The sequence below is a fragment of the Aquarana catesbeiana genome, linkage group LG09 (assembly GCF_042186555.1).
Source record: "Aquarana catesbeiana isolate 2022-GZ linkage group LG09, ASM4218655v1, whole genome shotgun sequence".
In the NCBI taxonomy this organism is placed as follows: Eukaryota; Metazoa; Chordata; class Amphibia; order Anura; family Ranidae; genus Aquarana; species Aquarana catesbeiana.
The window spans coordinates 290,833,998-290,856,463 of NC_133332.1; the positions used below are offsets into that span (position 1 = coordinate 290,833,998).

General features: G+C 44.5%; 1 protein-coding gene across 2 annotated transcripts in view; it reads left to right on the top strand.

Annotated features, from left to right (window-relative positions):
- COL27A1 (collagen type XXVII alpha 1 chain) overlaps nt 1–22,466 on the top strand; it is a 656,744-nt gene that overhangs the window by 467,308 nt on the left and 166,970 nt on the right. For both annotated transcript variants that reach the window (XM_073600403.1, XM_073600404.1), the window contains exon 37: nt 27–134. In XM_073600403.1, the coding sequence (XP_073456504.1) occupies nt 27–134 (108 nt within the window). The remainder of the gene's footprint in view (nt 1–26; nt 135–22,466) is intronic.

Below are 22,466 nucleotides of genomic sequence, written 5' to 3' on the forward strand. Positions count from 1 at the left end.
ATCACCTCTATGGTTACTTCTTAAAGGGGGAAAAGGGTGAACCGGGACCAGATGGGGAGAAAGGAGAAAAGGGTGCAGTTGGATTGGTCGGAAAAGATGGGCCCCCAGGTCTCAATGGTCTTCCAGGCATCAGAGTGAGTATGCATTTTCTTTTATCCTCTTTGACATTACCTGCTGTGTTCCTCATCTATTAAGGGACACCGATATATACAAAGTGGTTGGATAAAATTTATCATTTCAAAATTTCAGAAAAGTGAGATTACTCCATCAGCCAAGGATTACTGTACATCTTTATTTCCACATTGGCAGTAATTGTCATCTTTTTCCCATTATTGTCTTTTTCCAGCATAGATAAGACCATTAAATTCCCTGACTGGTGATAGATTAATGGTCGTATTTATCTATTGTGGACTGTGCTGTAACTACAACAGTATAGGTCCAGGGGCAGCACTGACCTTTGCAGGAAATCCTCTTCCCTAAGAGGCCACTTTATATATATTACTGACATCCATGTTGTTATTGTATATTGTGTTTTTAAATCATATTATGCTATACAGTCTTCTGCCCCCAAATTTGATGTATAGCCCTAAGAAATAAGCTGGTAGAGGCCCAATGGAAAGGACAGTTCTTGGAAATTTTATTCTAACTCTGTTATAAATTGTTGAGGATATTTGCTGCATGTCCTACTTGTTTTCATATATTTTTCCTTGTGGTGGGATTGTGCAGTACAACCCTATTCATGTCTATGGTCCTGCTTTATCTCAGTATTATCTTATTCATTTAAATAGTGAAATCATCCAAGCAATAGTTCTATTCTGCAAATACTGCAGATTTCCGTCAGGAATTCCACTTAGTTTACTCTAATCTGAGTTGAGTTGAGTAACGCAATTAGATTTCACACACCTCCTCATATGTTCATTGGGAATGTCTGTTCCCTGATGTCTGTGCTCTGCAATCTACTCACTTTCTATTTGCTCCATCATCAGTCAGATTCAGACTTCAAGGCAAATATTAGTTACATAGGTTGAAAAAAGACACAAGTCCATCTAGTTAATCTGATTTGATTGGTAAAGATTAGGAACTTATTAGGACTGACACATTTATTATTCCCCGTACACACCGTCCGAATTTCCGACAGAAAAAGTCAGATGGGAGCTTTTCAACGTATATTCCGACCGTGTGTATGCCCCATCTGACTTTTTTGGAGAACATGTTCTATATTTTTCCAACTGAACAAATTCCTATCGGGAAAACCGCTCGTCTGTATGCTGTTCCGACGTACCAAAAATGACACCTGCTCTGAAGCAAGTACGAGACGTCGTACGTGTTGTCCTGTCGTACATGTTGTATGTCACCGCATTCTTGACAGTTGGAATTTGGTGTGACCATGTGTATGCAAGACAGCTTGAGTGGAATTCCGTCGGAAAAACCTTCAGAGTTTATTCCGACGGCAAAACCAATCGTGTGTACAGGGCATTACACTATTGTTGACAAATATCAACACTGCATTTGTGTATATTGACGTATAGCCTCAGCTCATCCACCCAATCCTGGGTTACCAGATAACAACAAAAGTACTCCCAGCAACCACAGTTTTAATTACACACAAGTACCCTTCAGATTCAGCACTCATCAGAAACACTAGACCCGCATTTCTGAAGGACTTTGGTGTTTTTGCCTCCCGATGATCAGTTCTCTAGGTAATCATCTGTAGAACAGCATTTGCCCCATTGTATCCTCCTTCCTAGTTCTTTGGTCACTCTCAAGCTCCACAACAACACAGCTAAACGGGACTGCAGCTTCAAGTCACCTGGGACTTTCCACCTCTCCTCCAGTATATCGGGCAGGGACATGATACACAGCATTGTGTAAACATAACCATAATAAAAAAACAACATAAACATAACTTGCTGAAAAAACAAGTTCATGCATTAAAAAAAAAAAAAAACAGTAAAGTTAACCCAATTTTTTTGCACAATGTGAAAGATGATGTTACGCCAAGCAAAAAGATACCTAACATGTCACGCTTCAAAATTGCACACGCTAGTTGAATGGTGTCAAACTTCGGTACTTGTATACAAAAGATATGCTGCGCTAAGGTGAAAATGTCAATCTGGAGATCATTAATGCATATGAGGTATACTGAAAATACCGCATAAGCGGCTTATCCAGCCACAGCAAGGCACAAAGGATATATGTATACTTAACCACTTCCCGCCCAGCCTATAGCAAAATGACGGGCTGGAAGTGGTTCTGTTATCCTGACTGGGCGTCCAGCAGGATAACATGCCGGCCGGCCCACAGGGGTGAGCGGCGATCTGCCAGAGGCTTCTTACCACGTGATCAGCTGTGACCAATCACAGCTGATCATCGCGTGAACCAGGTAGTGCCGGTAAACAGCATTTTCGTGCTCAGTTCGTGCTGACAGGGAGAGCTGATCGACAGCTCTCCCTGTCAGAAGGGGGGTCTGTGCTGATAATCAGCACATTGGCACATCTAATGGGGCTGTGCTGATAATCAGCTGCCAATCAGTGCCCATCAGTGCACCAATAATAAAGTCTGCCAGAGCCCACCACAGTACCAGTCAGTGCCCATTTCAGTGCCCAGCAGTAACACCCGTCAGTACCTCATTATCAGTGCTGCCCATCAGTGCCGCCTGCCAGTGCCCATCACAGCCGCCTGCCAGTGCCTATCATAGCCGCCTGTCAGTGCCTATCAGTGCTGCATATCAGTGCCCCCTAATGGTGCCCATCGGTGTTGCATAACAGTACCGCCTATCAGTGCCCATCAATTCTACATATCAGTGCCTCCTCATCGGTGCCCATCAGTGCCACCTTAACAGTGCCAACTCATCTATTCCCATTAGAGCCACCTCATAAGTGCCCATCAGAGCCGCCTCATCGGTGCCCCTCAGTGAAGGGGAAAACAAAATTTTATGACAGAAACTAAGAAAAACGGTTTTTTTTTCAAAAATGTTGGTCTTTTTTTAGTTTAGCAAACAATAAAAACCCCAGAGTTGATCAAATTCCACCAAAAGAAAGAAAGCTCTATCTGTGGGAAGAAAATTATAAAAATTTAGTTTGAATACAGTGTTACATGACCGCACAATTGTCATTCAAAATGTGACAGCGCTGAAAGCTGAAAATTGTCCTGGGCAGGAAGGGGAGAAAGTGCCTGGTATTGAAGTGGTTAAAAATCCCCATAGGCCATGCTTTAAAAAGTTTTACTGGTTACATAATTTGAGATTACAGAAGAGGTCTAGGGCTAGAATTATTGCTCTCGTTCTAACGTTTGTGGCGATATCTCATGTGTGGTTTAAATACCGTTACATATGTGGGTGCGATTTATGTATGCATTCGCTTCTGCATGCGAGCACACGGGGACAGGGCGTTTTACTTTTTTTTAATTATTATTGTTAATTTTACTTTTATTTTTCTAGTGTGACACTCTTTTTAAAACATTTTTTTTAGCTTTTATTCCTATTACAAGGAATGTAAACATCCCTTGCAATAGGAATAAGCATGACAGGTCCTCTTTACAGTTAGCTCTGGGGTCAATAAGTCCCCCACATCTCACCTCTAGGCTGGGAAGCCTAAAATCAAAAAAAGAAAAAAAAGATCTCGGCTTCCCAGCTGAGGCAATGCCAATTTTTTCGAATGCAGAGACAGGGCGTGACGTCATAACATCGCGCCGGCCTCCGAATAATCATAGAGGCTCCGGGTACCATCTGATCCACCGGAAATCTCTATCGCCAGCATCCAGCGCCAGCGGTTCCCTTCTCTGACTCACCGATGGCAGGGGTGAGTCAGTAGAAGCACCAGAGGGCTGCGGGGGGATGTCCTCTCTCGCCACCTGTAAGAACGATCAAGCGGCTGAACATGGTGTAGGAAATCGCCGGCTGAGAAAGAAGATATCTGAATGATGTCTCTAGCTGCGGGCATCATTCAGATATCACCACTCAAACTCGACAACGTCATATGACGTGCGGCGGTCATGAAGCTGTTAATAAGCCTTTTACGCTGGAATTTAGCCACCCAGGTTTGGACTTATTTCTTTTATATTTGCTGCCGAATAGAATACACCGGCTAATGCTCCTAATTAATATATTCTTTGAGAACTCCCTCTTTTCTTCTATGGTTTTTGTGTCCAGAATATTCTCCTATCTAATATCATGAAGTATGGAGCGCGATTTGGTACAATTGGCTTTTTTGTCCTAGCCTCGTGTCTCCTTTTTCTATGATTTACGGTGAAGATAACTACCCTGAGATCACTATTACTCAAGCTACCCCTGTGCTGTTTGTTATTAGTAGGTCAAGCAGAGCTGTATTTTTGGTTAGGGCCTCTACCAACTGAACATGAAATTGTCCCGCTAGACGTTCAGGAAATGACGAACCATAGATGACTGAGCAATTCCATCTGCCCAATCAGTATCTGGATAATTGAAGTCCCTCATGATAATAACATTGCACTGCCTCACCCCCATTTCTAACTGTGAAAGGAGATTGGTCTCATCCTTCAGGTTAGGGGGCCTGTAGCATAAACCCACTAATCTTTATCTATTTGTTTTTTCTCTTGAAGCTCCAGCCATAAGGATTCTTCCTCTTTTCTTGTAATGTCATCAAATCACTCCTGACATACATGCCCACCCCTCCCGCTGTTCTACCTACCCTGTTTCTTTAAAACAGGGAATACAGTTAAAACGTTGCAATATGAGCTGCCAAACCAGGTTTCTGTTAGACCCCTTTCACACCAAAGGTGCTTTACAGGCGTTTAAAAATAGCGCCTGTAAACTACCTCCCCTGCCACCCCAGTGTGCATGCATTTTCCTGGCTTCCCCAGTGTCCCTTCAGACGTTCTCACGCTGCATGCTAAACTCCCTGGGGTCACATGCAGACCACGGGACACCACTGATGTAGTGAAAGGGCCAGCCTGATTGGATAGATGGTGTGTCATTAACTGAAAAAGAAAGTGCTGTGTAGGAGGCTTAAAACTGGGTGAGGAGCAGCCAAACTCTGCTATAAAGGTGAGGTTGTGGAAGACCGTTTTATGTCACAAGTCATACACCATTTCTCCCAGGCAAAGATTTCTATCATGTCATAACATCAGGAAGGCGTATGATTGGCCCAAATTAATTCTGATGCAGGACAATAACCCCAACATACATGCAAAGTTATTAAGATCTATCTTCAGTGTAAAGAAGAACAAGGAGTGCTGGAAGTGATGGTTTGGCCCCACGGAGCCCTGATCTCAACATCAAGATTGTCTGGAATTACATGAAGATGAAGCTTTGCATGAAGATTTGAGGTAGCCTACAGCCACAGAAGATACACTATATTGTCAAAAGTATTGGGACACCTGCGTTTACACGCACATGAACTTTAATGGCATTGCAGTCATGTTGGAACAAGAAGGGGCCATCCCCAAGCTGTCCCCATAAAGTTGGGAGCATGAAATTATCCAAAATGTCTTGGTATGCTGACATCTTAAGAGTTCCCTTCACTGGAACTAAGAGGCCAAGCCCAACCCCTGAAAAACAAACCCAAACCATAACCCCCCCCCTCCACCAAATGATTTGGACCAGTGCACAAAGCAAGGTCCATAAAGACATGGATGAGCACATTTGGAGTGGAGGAACTTGACTGGCCTGCAGAGAGTCCTGACCTTAACCCGATAGAACACCATAGCGATGAATTAGGCAGAGACTGCGAGCCAGGCCTTTTTGTCCAACATCAGTGCCTAACCACACAAGTGCGCTTCTGGAAGAATGGTCAAACATTCCCATAGACACACTGCTAAACCTTGTGGACAGCCTTCCCAGAAGACTTGAAGCTGTTACAACTGCAATGGGCATGCCAACTCAATATTGAAGCCTACGGACTAAGACTGGGATGTGTGTATATAGTGTATATCTCAGCTCTTTTTTGAATATCGGTACCACATTTGCCTTTCACCAATCTGTTGGTCCCATTCCAGTCAGTAAGGTTGCCTTTAAAAATTGGGAACAACGGTCTGGCAATAACATCACTAAACTCCTTGAGGACTCTCGGATATCATCTGGTCTTGATGAGAAGAATGTATTGTTCTCCATGTCAGTTTTGACCAACTTTCCCTGATTTATCTTTTATGGGGCCAGAATGCACTGACCTAGCCTTTTTACTATTAATAGGTTTGAAAAAAAAATTTTTTTTTTACTCTCTTCAGCAATGTGTTTCTCGATTTGTTTTGCCTGCCCTTGTGTTTTGCATTCTTTTTGAAATTCCAATATATTTTACAGGACCACTTTTTCTTATTTATATGCCTTTTTTAGCTTAGTATTTGGCCACCCATCTTTAACTTCTGTTTCTTTTATTTGTTGCCCAATGAAGTGCACTACTGAATGCTGTTTACAGTTGCAACACAAGTCATATTGTAATTGAATGTTATTAAAAATTACCTTTCCTTTTTAATCTTCGGCTTGCTAATTTTCTGAAAATGCAATGCAATATGGCTACCTGGAGGTGTTCTATACACAGAATGTGTACTGACCACCCCCCCCCCCCCCCCCCCCCCCCGAAACATCAATTCTTGCTTGTGTGATTGGATCACTAATTTTCCCAGAAGTCTGCCCTCAGATACAAGTCAAATTTCAGGCATCCCCTGCAAGAAAAATTTCATTTTTTGTGAGATACTTTCAATAGCAAATCACGTCTAAAGGGATGCAAACCCAGCAGATTTCCTCATTAGAGCCCTGCAGCTGCACAGCTTATTGATAATTATGAAACCACTGTCACTTTCCCACATATACAGACAAACACACACAGATTTTTTTCTGAATAAAAAAAAGGTAGGAATCTTCAATAATGTTTGTTAAAACTCTTGTATCGTACATAGATCACCCAGAGGGGAATGTTTTTTCTCAACAAAAGTGGAGTTATGCAGGGGGCGTGGCCGAACGGAGATCTGAGTGGACGTGCCTGAGGTGAGCTCCTGCAGCCATAGAGCACACCCGGAGCAATACACGTCCATCAGACCCGCACTGACTCCACCGGGGGCCCAGGGCTTCCACCAGACCAGTAGGGAGCTGCCTGGGATCGCGGGCGCACCGATCGCGGAGCTCCAGCCGCCTGAGAGGACAGGCCGCGGCTTCGGCCTACAACGGGGAGCGGCGGCCATCTTGCTCCACCCGGACGCCGTGCCGGAGCGGCCTCGGGCTGATCCACCTGCCCTGAGACCGGCTCTCCTCCTCCACGACCACTGGGGATATCCAGCCTGCCAACCGGGACCAGCATTCCTCCCTGTGCCGCCCTATTAGACCAGCCAGAGGGACCTGGTAAGTGACGGTGGCCATCTTGTTACACCCGGCGGCCTCTCCGTCTCTCTCCTGGGCCCAATCCACCCCCAGGAGCACCTTGGCCTGAAAAATCAAGCCCCCCAAGGGAGTATTGAAGGAGCATCTACCCCCATCTGGCACCAGTTGCAGCCAAAGCCCTAGCCCCAGGGATCTAGTGTGGCGGCCATCTTGATACACCCTGACAGCCCCCCGTCTCCTCCTCTGGGCCTAATCCAAACTGTACCCACCCCCCAGGGCATCCAGGACTGGCAGACAGTGGCCCTTGATGTAGACACCCACAAGCATATACCCCCTTCAGTGCGCAGACACGGCCCCGAAAACCCCGGGAGGCGGCCATCTTGCTCCACCAAAGCTGCTGTATACACATATGCTCCTGATCTCCTCCACCCCTATGAGCCTGGATCACTACCTACACAGCCACCAGAGTAGCCCAGCAGGGCCAGCGCCCAACTGTGGTCCCCGTCTGTACAATTCTGCAGAGAAGCGTGACTAACCATGTATGGCTAAAGAAATGAGTTGCTGAGCTCCGTGGCTGCCCGTAGCAGGCAGGCTATACTTCAGTCATCGCGCATCCTTGAAAACATGTCCACGCACAGCTCTACAGATCTACTGAGTCCACGGATCTACAACCGGGCACAATCCAGAGAAACATGCTCCGCACATCTCAACCCGATCCCCGCACTCCCAAAGACAAGATGGCGCCCAATCGAAACTCAGGGAAGGGCAAGCCTCCTCCCCCCACTCAGACGGCAACAGACAGCAGCGAGGATCCAGATGACCCCCCGATCCAGCACTCGGACTTACCAGCTGTAGTATCCAAATCTGGGTCCGCTATTGCCCCGCTTCTGGCCACGGGCCCTGGGGATGTGGCCCCTCGAATATCAGGAGAATCACCTAGATCTGAAGCCTCGACCCTTCTGGCGGCCTTCCGAGCGGAGTTTGAGTCCTGGGCGGTCAAAATGGAGACCTCATTACACAGGGATATCCAGGCCCTCCAACAACAGGTCTCCACTAATCAGACTGCAGTGTCCGCCCTAACTGACATTCAATCTGACCATGCAGCCCGCATCACATCCCTCGAGCGGGCCTCCAAGGAGCACTTGCACCGTATACGACAACATCAACTACGCATAGAAGACGGAGAAAATAGGAGCAGGAATAATATACGGCTGCAAGGCATACCGGAGGCCACGGCGGGTACAGACTTGAAACCTTCTGTCACTGCCATCCTCAACCAAGTCCTGGGAAGAGAGGCTTCATCCCCTATTGAAATAGACCGGGTGCACAGAGTGGGGGGGCCGAGGAGGGAACATAGTGACCGCCCACGCGATGTCCTCTGCAGGGTTCACTATTTCACCCTTAAGGAAGAACTTATGCGCAAGGCATGGTGTTTGGGTCCCGTGGACTTTGATGGTTCTGCTATCCACCTATACCCAGACCTCTCTCGTAACACTCTCCACATGCGCCGCATAGTCCGCCCACTCCTAGACCTGATACGCCAAGCCGGAGCAACCTACACATGGGGACACCCCTTCAGTATTAAGGTGACCAGGGCTGAGCATAAATTTGTCCTCTCAGACCCGGATCAACTCCCAGCCTTTTTCAGCTTTCTGGAGCAAGATCCAACTGATGTACCGAACTGGCTGGACCCGCCAGACGACCGTGCCAGGGTGCAAACACGAGATCCTCTTCCACAACGACGCAGACATCCGAGGTACGGATCACACTCTATTGACCCTAGTCCACGTCATCCTACCTCTCCGGAAGATTAAGGTAACTCTAAAGTGTTGCAAGAAGCCAATCCAATGCTCCCCATGTGACTAGCACCATCCCAGTATACTGCGTATCTCTTGTCTCCTGGACAGGTCGATGTTTGGAACCCCTCCCCCCCATAGGATTTTTTTGGGGGGGTTTATATTTTTATATTTTTTTATTATCTTTTCTTTTTACATTTTTCCTCATCGGTTCCACCTGACTACAGCTGGATACGATATGGTGGGAGACAAGATAACATGATAATACTCTAATGCCTCAAGACAGATGGTGCACCAAATTAGCGGGCCTTCTCCCTGCCCTTTGCTGGTGTGCTGTACCTAGCTGGGGTTCGGGAGAGGCTATGGGACCGCAAATTCCTAATATATGTTTTGGATATGCAATTATGGAGCTTCTAGTATATTTTACAGCACTGCTTTATTCTCTGTGATTAGCGGAAATGTCCCACCTGGATACGGGTGGAGGGGCCGATAGATGGACTGACTGGGTCCATGGTCTCTTGCCACTATCCACATGGGCTCCTCTAGCTCTCGGTATACGGGTTCTCTTACACCGAATAGTCTCACTTTAAAATGTTATTACACATTGTTACTGTTTTCAGTGTTACTACACAGATTTATCTCCGGGGCCCCATGTTGGGGCCTGTGGATGGTATGTGTTGAAAACGTTTGCTTCCCCCCCATGATATTATCTTATGGGTTGATATCTCCTCTGTGGAGGAGGGAGGGTGGGCTTGTATGGATATTTGCCCACGCAGACCACCACCCTCCTTCACAGATGATCTGATGTGTGTTCTGATGTTTAAATGTTTTGTTACACTGATATGCCTCAATTAAGCTATATATGCCTGTTCTGCTACTGGGCTCATGGCTCAGATTCTCCACCTCGACCCTCCACCCCCAATAGGCCGGGCACGAATTGTGCCGCCTTACGTGATTTCTCACGTGGAGTCCCGTACCAGTGGACCCCTTAGATTTGTTAGGCTCCTTATTCAGGTGTCCTCCCTACCTAGTTTTTGTCCTGATATATCTTTGCTACCTTACAAGCTTTCCCTCCCCCCACTCTTCCTCCCCCCTCTATTCTCTATAATTTGACTTTCTTTTTCTCATTCCACTATGGCTCATACAGTGCTATCTCGTCCTCGCCTGAAATCTTGTTCATACAATGTAAATGGCCTCAATATTGCATCCAAGAGAGGGCAAATCCTCTACCAAATGCATAAACAACAGGTCAATGTGTTACTGTTACAGGAAACTCATTTCCACACAAACTCCACCCCTTCCTGCTCCAATAGGTACTTTAATAGATGGTTCCACAGTACAAATCCCTCCCAGAAAACCAAAGGAGTATCTATTGCCTTCCACAAAACGCTTCCGATTGACCTGATAGACCAGCTCTCGGACCCCCAGGGAAGGTATGTGTTCGTAAAGTTCTCCTTATGGGGCACAAAATTCACTATTGCCAACCTTTACCTACCAAACACTAATCAAATATCGTCGGCTCTGCGGTACATGAGGATTTTGTCAGAATTTGAAGAAGGTAAACTAATCATAGGCGGGGATTTTAACGCCCCCCTGGATCCACTCTTAGACTCATCAACCTCTCGCTCATCCATCTAAGGGCATTCAAACGGGCTATCTCCGACCTCCGTTTAATCGATATTTGGCGGGTTCTGTTTCCAACAAATCGCAACTATACCCACTTCTCCCAGGTCCACCACTCTTATAGTCGTATTGACTACTTCCTTCTTGACCATAGCTGCTTGGATTGGTCACCTGAATGCGAGATAGACTCAATGGTCTGGTCCGATCACTCACCTATCTATCTGACACTATCGATCCCTTCCACGCCGGTGAGAGAATGGACGTGGAGGCTGAATGATTCCCTTCTTACGGAACCTGATTGTTCCCACAAGGTTTCAGAAACAATTTCTAATTTTTTCATAGACCATGCCTCGGACACTACCTCACTACCCTTACAATGGGAGGCGCTTAAAGCAGTCCTGCGAGGTATCTTTATTCAGATGGGAACCCGCGTGAAAAAGGCTTGATCAGCTGCAATAACATCAGCAATTCAAAAGCTTCGAGACCTTGAGACACAACATAAACAAGCCCCAACTGTGGAGACCCTTATAGAGGTCTCAACGGCTCAATCCCAACTTAAGGACCTGTATGAGGCCTCAGCTCGTACCTATGCGGACAGACTTGCCTTACATCAGTACCGATTTAGAGATAAATGCGGTAGACCGTTAGCTCACACCCTCCACCCAAACACGTCTTCCACATTCATACCCCATATTCGGGCCCCTTCTGGAGAAATGCTTAGCGAGCCCTCCAAGATATCACAAACATTCCAAGATTTCTACCAAACACTTTACAATCTACCGCCCGGCGTCTCTCCTGGCCCAACCCTTGCCCCTGAACCTGATAAACTGTCTTATATTGAGGAAACAGAGCTCCCTACTTTGGATGGCGATACTGTAGAAGAGCTGGAGCAAGTAATTACAGCGGATGAGGTAATGGGAGCGATAGCGTCCACCCCGTCCGGTAAAAGCCCGGGTCCCGACGGATTCACCCCTAAATTTTACAAAACATTTGCTCCTTAACTGACCCCCTTCTTGGTTAGGGTGTTCAACACCCTATCGGAAGGCTCAGCGTTTCCTCCACAAACACTTGAAGCCCACATTACCATTATCCCAAAACCAGATAAGGACCCTACTTTGTGTGCTAATTAAAGGCCCATATCGTTAATTGGAGTGGACTTGAAATTATATGCCAAAATTTTAGCCACTAGATTGCAGCCGCTCCTCCCCCGCCTCATACACCTGGACCAGGTGGGTTTTGTTAGTGGTCGCGAGGCAAGGGACAACACCCTAAAAACCCTGCTTCTTACCGACTATGCCCACACCCACGATGTCCCTTTATGCCTTTTGACGGTCGACGCCGAAAAAGCATTTGACCGGGTCGACTGGCAATTCCTCCAGCTGTCCCTAAAGCAGATAGGTCTGGGCCCCAAAATGATATCCCGAATTATGTCCCTTTACTCCTCTCCCTCTGCTAGAATTCGGGTGAATGGTTCATCGTCACCTACATTTTCCTTCCACAACGGGACACGACAAGGCTGCCCTCTATCTCCCCTTCTCTATGTCCTGGTCATGGAACACCTGGCAATTGCCTTGCGCAATAACCCTAACATTTCAGGTGTATCAATAGGCCCCACTCATTCCAAACTGGCTCTCTTTGCGGATGACCTGCTAATGTTTGTAACCCAACCCCATATATCCTTACCACATATAATGCAGGAATTCACAAGGTTTGGGAAGCTGAGCAATTTCAAAGTGAACCATACTAAGTCAGAAATCCTGAACATCTCACTGTCCCAGGAGGCCCTCCGCCAAGTCTCCACTAAGTATCCTTTTAAAACAGGTTCCACTTCCATCCCTTACCTCGGAATCCAAATACCCACAGAAGGATCCCAATTATTCTCTCTGAACTATGCTCCCCTTCTGCTTAGAACCAAGACGGATCTCTCAAACTACACGAAGAAGCGCCTTTCGTGGCTAGGCCGGGTAAATGCCCTAAAAATGGACGTTCTCCCTCGGTTTCTCTATTTGTTTCAGACAATTCCCATATCCATACCCTCCTGGTTCTTTAAGAAGCTCTGCCAACTATTCTCCTCCTTTATATGGGGAGGGGCTCGTCCTCGGATACGCTATGAGACTCTCTCGCTCCCCAAGATTCGTGGAGGAGCTGGAGCTCCAGATGCCTCTATATACTATAAGTCAGCAGTACTCACGCGTATACTTAACTGGTTCCATCATTCCTCCACCAAATTATGGGTACAAATAGAGAGCCATATCAATTCGATAGATCTCCGCGCCTTACCGTGGACGCCTACCGAATTCCTGAAAGGAGGGATACCCCTGAGCGACCTTACACAACAAACCATACAAATTTGGACCCGAATGAATTCCTCCAAGACCCTATCTCCTCTGAAGGGACCCATGACTCCACTATTTGGGACCCCGGCTTTTCCTCCGGCCCTACAGGGAGCAAGTTTTGGACCTTGGTGTAAGGAGGATCACAGACGACTTGCCCAAGTCTTGCAATCAGACTCTTCCCTGACTCATGACATCCCCTCCGGCCCATCTTCCCATACCTCGACGCATTGGCTGCAGAGGCAACAGGTGATATCCTTCATTCGCACCTTCCCATCCCTGCCTGATATACTTGCTGACTTAACAGACTTGGAGAGCATGCTGCTCCAGACCGCCCCCCCCACACATGTGGTCTCTCAACTATATTCTCTCATACATATGGCTTATAATCCTGACCTCCTTCCATACACACAGGCCTGGAAGGAAGATCTGGGTCACCCCATTTCACCTATAGACTGGCAAAAGTGTTTCATTCTGACTCACAAAATATCCTTAGCCTCCAAAGCCTAAGAAAAAGGATTTAAGTTGTTGACCCGTTGGTACAGATGCCCCTCGACTTTGCACTGGATAAACCCGGCACTCCCGGATACCTGCTGGTGTTGCTTGTCATCCAAGGGAACCTTACTCCACATTTGGTGGGAATGCCCCCTTGTGCGGAGGTTCTGGCAGAAGATCCTCCACTTGTACTGCAGACTCATGACGACCTCAATCACACCCTCTCCTGAGGTAGTTCTGCTATCTTTGCTCCCTGGACCGATTAAATTGGTCAAAAAAGACGTTTTGCGTCACTTTCTGGCGGCTGCTAGAACAGTTCTGCCCAGACATTGGAAGTCGACGAGCATGCCTTCCCTGGGGGATTGGGCAATTGAAGTGGACCAAATTAACAGATTGGAACGAATGTTGTCGCAGGAAGCGGGTAAGGAGGAGCAATTCTCCAAGACCTAGACCTCATGGTCTATGTTTCGATACTCCTCAGAATTTATTTCATGGGCCTCAGAGGAATCCACCGACACATCTGTATAGCCACAGTGGAAAATTTCTCTCTTAATTTCTACATCCCTTACTGCCTTGACCCTTCTATCCCCACTCTCTCCTTTTTTCCCCTTCTCCTTTCCCTTTAAATGTTTGCGTTACACGCTCACCTAAATCATAATCTCTAGTCTCATTAGACCGGAACGGTGTCACACACAGAGCTTCCCCCTCAGAGAAAACGTGCTCAGCGCAGAAGTAAAAGCCCTAGCCTACTTGTAATGAGTGGGCACCACTCGTTGAGTAGATAGTGGTGCTCACCTAATCTTACTAAGCCAGGTTAGACGCTGTAGGTATACAGGCTTATATACCATATCAATCAACCAAAGCTCACAAATTATCTAAAACATGAGACGGTACGACAACAGTGTTGCACGAATGGTTACGAATATACGAATGTATATCTTTGTTATGTGTTATTGAACGACTTATTTGTATACTGTACATTTTTGCAATGATACTTTGCCTATCAATAAAATAAGATTGAATTAAAAGTGGAGTTATGCTTTAAAACACCCCCACATTTTTTTAGTGATTTTTGGACAATAATTTAAACCCATTTAGTAGCATGCAGTATGGATTGTAGCTTAGTAAAGTTAACTATTTTAAAATTGTATATTCTTTTCCCACCCACCTGTGTCTCTTTCCTATCATTTACGGCAAACATGATTACTCTGTTATCACTGTTACCTAAGTCACCCCTAACTTCCACTAACGCATTTAGGTCTGTGGTGTTTGAAATTAGCAAGTCCAATGGAGCATTATCTCTACTTGGAGCTTCGATTACTAAACTCAGTTGGCCTGAAATAGGTTCAAGAAATGACTAGCCTTACTTAATTGTGCAGTTCTATCTGCCCAATTACTGTCAGGATAGTGATCGTCCCCCATGATTATAACATTGGCCTGCCTCCCTGCCATTTCTAACTTTGAAAGTAGATGTGTTCTGACATTTCTGATCTGCATGCTTGGTTTAGCGTACTGTATTAGAAGGCTTTGCAGCCAGAGATGGGCAACTAGCATTTTCAGAAGGAGGTAAGCAATGTGAGCCTCCATATTAATCTCATAACAGGTTTATTTTAAATGAGCGAGTGGGTTTTTGCCTCATGTCACCCAGAAGCATTGAGTAGTGTGGTTTCAGCCATATACAGAAATCCTTCTGTTTTTTTATTCATCTCCTCCCTGGAACTATAAATGTCACTGAACAGGAGAATCTGCTCTCTAGCAACTCTAAGTGAAAATCTGGAACACCATTAATGATTTTAGGAAGAATAGACAGTCCAATAACTGTACTATGGGGTTTCATCAAGAGTCACATTGCTGACAGACAAGTACCATCTGAATGAGACATCAGAAGCGCATCACAGCTGTACTGATATTGCATAAGATATAAGAAAACAGCTGTTTTCCCCCCACGCTCCCCTTCTTCCTCCAGCATCTGCATGCCTCTAGCCCAGCCCTCTGTGTCCAGCTCACTGTCCATTGCACGCAGCCATTCACACGCTTAAGCTCTGTAAACTAGCAAATTAAAAAGTAGTTTAACTTGGCAGGAGTTCATGATGATCTAAGTCAGCTTAACCCATAGTAGATTGCTGTAAAACTGCAGAGAAGCTGGTTGTAACTTAGTGATGTTTTCTAAAAGACGTTTATGGTCAACTAATAACGGTTTAGAATTAGTGTCAAAACTGGAGACAAATTCAATTTTTTCATACTGTACTACATGCATACAGCATTTACTGCGTTGTACTGAGGAGAAGCGCTCTATCAGGGGTACAAATGCTGCAACTGTCTCAAGGCCCATGTAGTTAGGTGGCCCAGCCTTAACCACTGTCCTCTTATTTACCAGGCTTATGTCATCACAATCTGTGCCAAAGTCTTTGAAAATTTAGTAAATGCAGCTCTGTAATTATTATTATATCATTAAGTCCTAACTCCAGGAATTACAAATAAATGTACCCTTTCAGTTTTCCGTCCTGCTATTAAGCAAAATTGCTTGATCATCTCTCTGCCTTCAGTAGATGATTGGGCTATAAAGGAGTAGCAGACTAATATTTTATGTTTAATCTGCATTTATTAAAAGTTATTGTACATACAAACAGTACAAAATATAGCATATCAATTTAAAAGATGGATTACATGAGATATGTAATGACCTATCTAGCCAATATTATGTATCCAAATCAAGGAAAATGAACACAGGGTATATGTAAACAAAATGCAACATTTGAAATAGATGATAAATACAATGCCACAAAATTAGAAACATAGTAATCCAAACTGTAAAGGCGCGATGGGACATATCCTGAACATCAGGGGTTACTAGACTAGGCCTAACTCATAAGGGAGAATAATGAAGAACCAAACTTAAGATAATTGAAAGACCTCCAAAACAGTTATGGTATATAGTTTTTTGAGAGAAATCGGCTGCAACTGCAATATAAGGCCAATTACATCCTCATGCGTCTAGACAATGGTAAGCAAGCAAATGATGGATATGAAGAAAACAAGAGAAAGGAGGAAAGAGGAGAGGATAGGATATAAACAGTTGGGTGATAGTAGAATAGAGAAGGGCTCTTAAGAAAAGTAATGAAAATAGTAAAGTGGTGAATTCTGAGTAATATCTAACAAAATTCCACACAGTCCACATAATACTGTAGGTGCCTGATTCATGCTGCGGTTAAAAAGTGGTGGAGTAAGCAATTTTTCTTCTGCTTATAGGACCCAGGCATCATGAATAACAGTGTAATCAGAGGGTCATTAGGAATCCGATCTCCGATCTACGATCAGTTTGATACAGTTGAGGGATTTTTTCCCAACTTAGTATAGAGACATCAATGTTATGCAGGACTGAAGGGTGTCAACACCATCTGGATAAAATCTTATAATTACGCTCCTGATCTCTGGTAGATATGGAGGCTTTGTGAGTAAACACTAGTATCTTATCCCAGTCTGTCATCCTCCAGTAAGAGCAAGGTCCTCTTGCCACTCAGAGAAAAAGTGAGGGTTCAATGGATGTTTCATTCAGGAGAAGTTGCAGACTAATATTTTGATAAATGAAAGGCTTAGTGTTACTGAGAATGTTACACATGAATGCTGGGACAAGCAATAATATTTGGAGAGTTATACTCTAGCCTAGAGTCCTGCAGCAGCTTTCATTGCCTCTGCCATGCCTAAATGACCGGATGTGCCAATCAAAGCTTCAGAACTCCAGGTGATGCCAAAGCTTGCCCACTTTTTCCCACCTCCCACAAATTCCTATTGGCCACAGAGGCCTATCACAGTAATGAGACAATAGGAATATGGAGCGGACAAGCTCTGACACTACCTGAAGGTGCCTTTTAGATCTGTTATCAGCTTTTTTTTTTTTTTTTGCAACAGAATCATAATAACAAAGTTTTTCATTTCTATGACTAAGCTAGTTGGGTTGTTTGTGGAATAAAGCTGTGAATGTCGTGACATTATCAGAGTGCAGCTGCTTATTCTTTCGACAGCACACAATAATGATCTGTTTTCAGGAGATCCCTTTTATAGGTACAGTGGAACCTCGGATTACCAGCATAATCCGTTCCAGGAGTATGCTCGTAATCCAAAGTGCTCGTATATCAATGCGAGTTTTCCCATTGAAGTCAATGAAAACGAAAATAATTTGTTCCGCTTTGACTTCAATGGGATGCAATACCGCATGCGGCCAGAGGCGGGGGGCACCGGAGAGCCTCGGAAACGGTCGAAAAGGCCCGAGCACACTTCGGATGACCACAGCAAACCTCAGAAAGACTCTGTTCACAAGCCTTTCCGAGGTTAGCCGAGGTCAGCCGCACTGTCCTCGGGCCTTTCTGTGCATTTCCGAACGCCAACGATCGGCGCTGTTCAGCTCCAGCGCCCCCCACCTCAGGCCAAAAGCGGTACTGCACACCGCTTTTGGCCTGAATCCTGCTCGTTTTGCGGGACAACACTCGCAAACCAAGTTAGGATTTTTAGATATACAGTGCTCGGTTTGCAAAACCCTCGTTAACCGCGTTACTTGCAAACCAAGGTTCCACTGTAAATGTAAAAAATATAATAATTGAAAGTACCATGCCTCCCTATTAGGGGATGCACTGATACAGCAAGCTTATGCTATCTGTGCTTGTCTAGCTTTTGAAGATTCACAAGCTCCCCAGTAGGGATGAGCTCCGGCGTGTTCGCATGCTGCACGTGCCGATCCCGCCAGGAAGTCGGCACGGCGCAGCGCTAATCACAGGCAGTGAGACATTTCCCGAGCTCTGCAGCCACACATCGGGAAATGTCTCACTGCCTGTGATTAGCGCTGCGCCGTGCCGACTTCCTGGCGGGATCGGCACGTGCAGCATGCGAACACGCCGGAGCTCATCCTTACTCCCCAGTAATCTGCAATTGCTATGTATATGGCACACTACAATGACTGTGCCATTGCATTTAAAAGGTTTGCACTCAGTAATTTCTCCATCATTCCTGTATTCTTTGTCTGTGGTACTCACAGTGCTGATGAAACGTCTACCTAGAAGTCCTCTTAACACAAGAATCTGCAGTTTAAAGCCTTGCATGATGTCATCTGACCTTTCCTAACCACAAGAATTGTTTCTAATCTCATACAGTTTAATAAGAGATGTTACAGGCTGCTGTGATTTAATGCAGACACCAAGAATGTACAAGAAAAAACTTCACACAGACCCCAGTGGATGTGCAGCTGTAATTACTGTGGTTTGTTTATATCTAATTGACCATGTGTTACCCCAGCACCCTTTACACACAAAAAAATATAATTTCTGGGTTGTGCATGTCATTAAGGCTTTAGGTCTACAGCTAATGTGCACACCTACCATGCCCATTGCATATCAATGATCTGTTAGCAGCAAGGTGTATTTTGATTGGAGTTTAAAATGAAGCACTCAGAGCTTCTGTTGAAGAGTCAAGTGTTGGTAATGAGTAGACGATAGTGAGAAGTATTCAATAGTACTTTCTCGGCAAAACTGCTGGACTTGGCACCATCTGCTTGGTGCTTTTTTCACTCAGATTAGGAAAATTAGGCATTTATAGGGAAAATACGGTATTTAAGAGGCTAGGTGAGGGTTGAGGTTAGGGTAACATTTTTATAAGCCTGGGCAAAATGATAAAAGAATAACCACAAAAAGTACTGCATATCTCGGCATAATATGCACATAGTCTACATTACAGGACAAAGGGTCTTTAGGTCTTGTATAGCTGCCTTCAGATAATTGTATACTGGTGAACTAAGCTGTAAAGAAAACCCTTTTGTAACCCCTCCCACTCTCAGCAAGCCTCAGTTTTTGCTAGTGTCCTTTGGTGAACAGATGTCTTCTCTCTGCTTTGTGAGGCACGCCACCTAATGTTCCCTTTTTATGCGGTTTTTTCTTTCTTCTCAAGATATTCTTCTAGCGAGATTTCTTTGCTACAGAGCCACTTCAACTTCTCTTGCAGCTTCAAGACTGCTTGACTCTTAGGCACAGCCTGGAGAGGGACAGAACCCAGATGGTAGTGTGTCAGGGCTCTATACCTATTTGGAACCCAGTGTGCTGTCACTCCAGTCACTGATGGGTTAACATGTGGAGCACTGGCTGAGACACATTAAGTCGCAACCAACAATGGGAACAGTTTGGCCACACCACTATTTAAACTTGGCACATTTTTTCCACAAGCCACTAGGACTCCGGTCGAGAGAAATTTAGCACCTGCACAGCCTCATTTCCATAGTGCACAGGCCAGTTCATCTGCTTCTACCTACAGTAGAGCAATCTTCCTTAAAGTGCCTGTGTATCCACTGTCTATTGTGCCTAATCACAGAAAGCTTAACCACTTAAGGACCAAGCCTCTTTCTGAGATTTTTGTTCACAAGTTAAAAACAGTTTTTTCTTGCTAGAAAATTACTTAGAACCCCCAAACATTATACATTTTTTTTCTAACACCCTAGAGAATAAAATGGCAGTCGTTGCAATACTTTCTGTCACACCGTATTTGCGCAGTGGTCTTACAAGCGCACTTTTTTGGAAAAAATACTTCTTTATAATTATAATTAAAATAAGACAACAGTAAAGTTAGCCCATTTTTTTTATATTGTGAAAGATATTCATACTACATAGTGATCTCAGTTGCTTTAATCCAGGGCACTGAGCGGTGCTTTCATAGGTGGGCCATTTAAAGCATCTTTTGTATATTCTAATTTCTCGGGTGCTATGGATGCTTTGAGGTTTCTGAGTAGTAGAAACATAGATGTTAATGGTCTATTCATGAACAATGAACCAACCACCACTCAGGTGAATTTTAATGGAGCTATGTCAGAACTAGGTAACGTTTTGGAGAAGCAGGTGAGGGACCTGGTGGGACATATGCACTTTAGAACGATATATCAAAAAAAAGATAATTATTAGATGTTTAAGATGGGAAGTAATACCACAGGATGGGTTGGATCATCCGGGTTCCATCCAGGAATGGTTTGACTTCTATAATGGGGTGGGATTTAAGTTGTAGGAGTTGATTCTTCAGAGGAAAAAGCGTTAAATGGCTGATCTGGAATTAAGGATCAATGACTTGCAACAACAGCTTGACCCCATTAAGGATAGTCAACAAATTATTGATTTTAACACGAGAGTCAAAAAGAGGTTGGAAAAAGTCGATAAGGATACACAAAAAAATAAAGTTAAAAAATATCACAGAGATATGGAAGATTTCAAAGCCAATACAATTTATGCCTGGCAACAAGAATTACCTGATAATAAAAATTTAGTAGAAAAACCTTTATCTACACAACTGCTATCTACACAACCTGTGAGAAACCAGAACCTTCTGGCTCCCTCTAGTTTGGCTTGTGAATATGGATGGTGATGAATTAACACAACTAAATTCCCCGGCACTGTTCTCCACCCCTATTAAAAGGGGTTATGAAGTCGCACCTCCCCCTCATACTTTTTTAGGGAGAGGAAGGGGAGGCCAGAGGAGAGGTCCAGGTTAGCCACCTCCCAGAGGGAAGACACACACATACCCTCAACCTTTGCCCTATCACAGAGATCAAACATGGAAAGATCAACAACCCCAGTGGGAGAAGGACCATGTACAATACCAACGTCCAAGGACAGAAGATTAGGAAGTTAAATATTAAGAAACATTTCTTGGGATGTAACTCTCATGTTCATACTGTGACCAACACTGATAACTCTTCGAAGGCAGTGGATAGTGGTTTAAAAAATCTTTGTTTAATTCTATTAATAATGCCAATCACCAAGTGGAGATGTTTAAGGGTTTGGTTCTATGTGACTTAGACCACCTTAAACCAAAAAAAGATGTGAACCTGAGGCATATACAGGAAGGCATCAAAATGCTGGAAAAACGCAGATATCATAATAAGGCCGGCTGATAAAGGAGGAGGAGTGGTGGTGCTCTCGAAGGATTTTTATCATAGTCAGATCAGTGAGATGTTTGATGATGGGACCTACAGACTACTGGATAAGGACCCCACTCAACCTTATATAGACCAATTGGAAACCTTGGTGGACATGGGATTCCGGACAGGAGGTTTCTGGTATCTACAAGCAGTCGTATTCCAACTATATACACTCTGCCCAAGGCCCATAAGGATCTGATTAAACCTCCTGCTAGACCTATAGTGAACAGTATAGATTCGGTTTCCTCAAGAATGGAACAATATTTGGACCATTTTTTGCAAAAAAGTGTGACTAAAACCCAATCCTATCTGAGAGACACAAAGAATTTTTTGAATTGTCTACAGAATGTCGATTTGGCAGGAAAACCACATGTCCTCCTTTGTAACAGCAGATGTGGCATCATTGTATTCTATAATACAGCATGATGATGCCCTTCTGGCCTTAAATTGGGCTCTCAGTCAAAGAGATGGTACTTCTGGTATGGCAATAAGTTTTTTTCACAACAAAGAGGAGTTGCTATGGGCGTGAAATTTGTGCCCAGCATAGCAAATTTTATTCATGGCAGAATGGGAAGACAAGGTCATTTTTAAAGATAAGCGTGAGGAATTGATTTTTTATAGATGCTTTATAGATGATCTTTTTTTTTTTTTAATCTGGGCAGGACCTGCAGAATCTTTACTACAATTTTTACAGGTATTGAACAACAACAATAACATAAAGTTAACCTCCCATTGGCATACTGAAGAAATTAACTTCCTAGATGTAAGTGTTTATCGTCAAAATGATAGATTAAAAACAAAAGTCTATTTTAAAGCAACAGACAGGAACAGTTATCTCCCTTCTTTCAGTGGCCGCCGTCCCCTTTGGCTTAAAAATATTCCAAAGGAGCAGATTATGAGGGTCAGAAGAAATTGCTCTGAGGACACCAATTTCATTCTGCAATCTGAAACCCTGACTGTGAGGTTTGAAGCCAGGGGATATGATC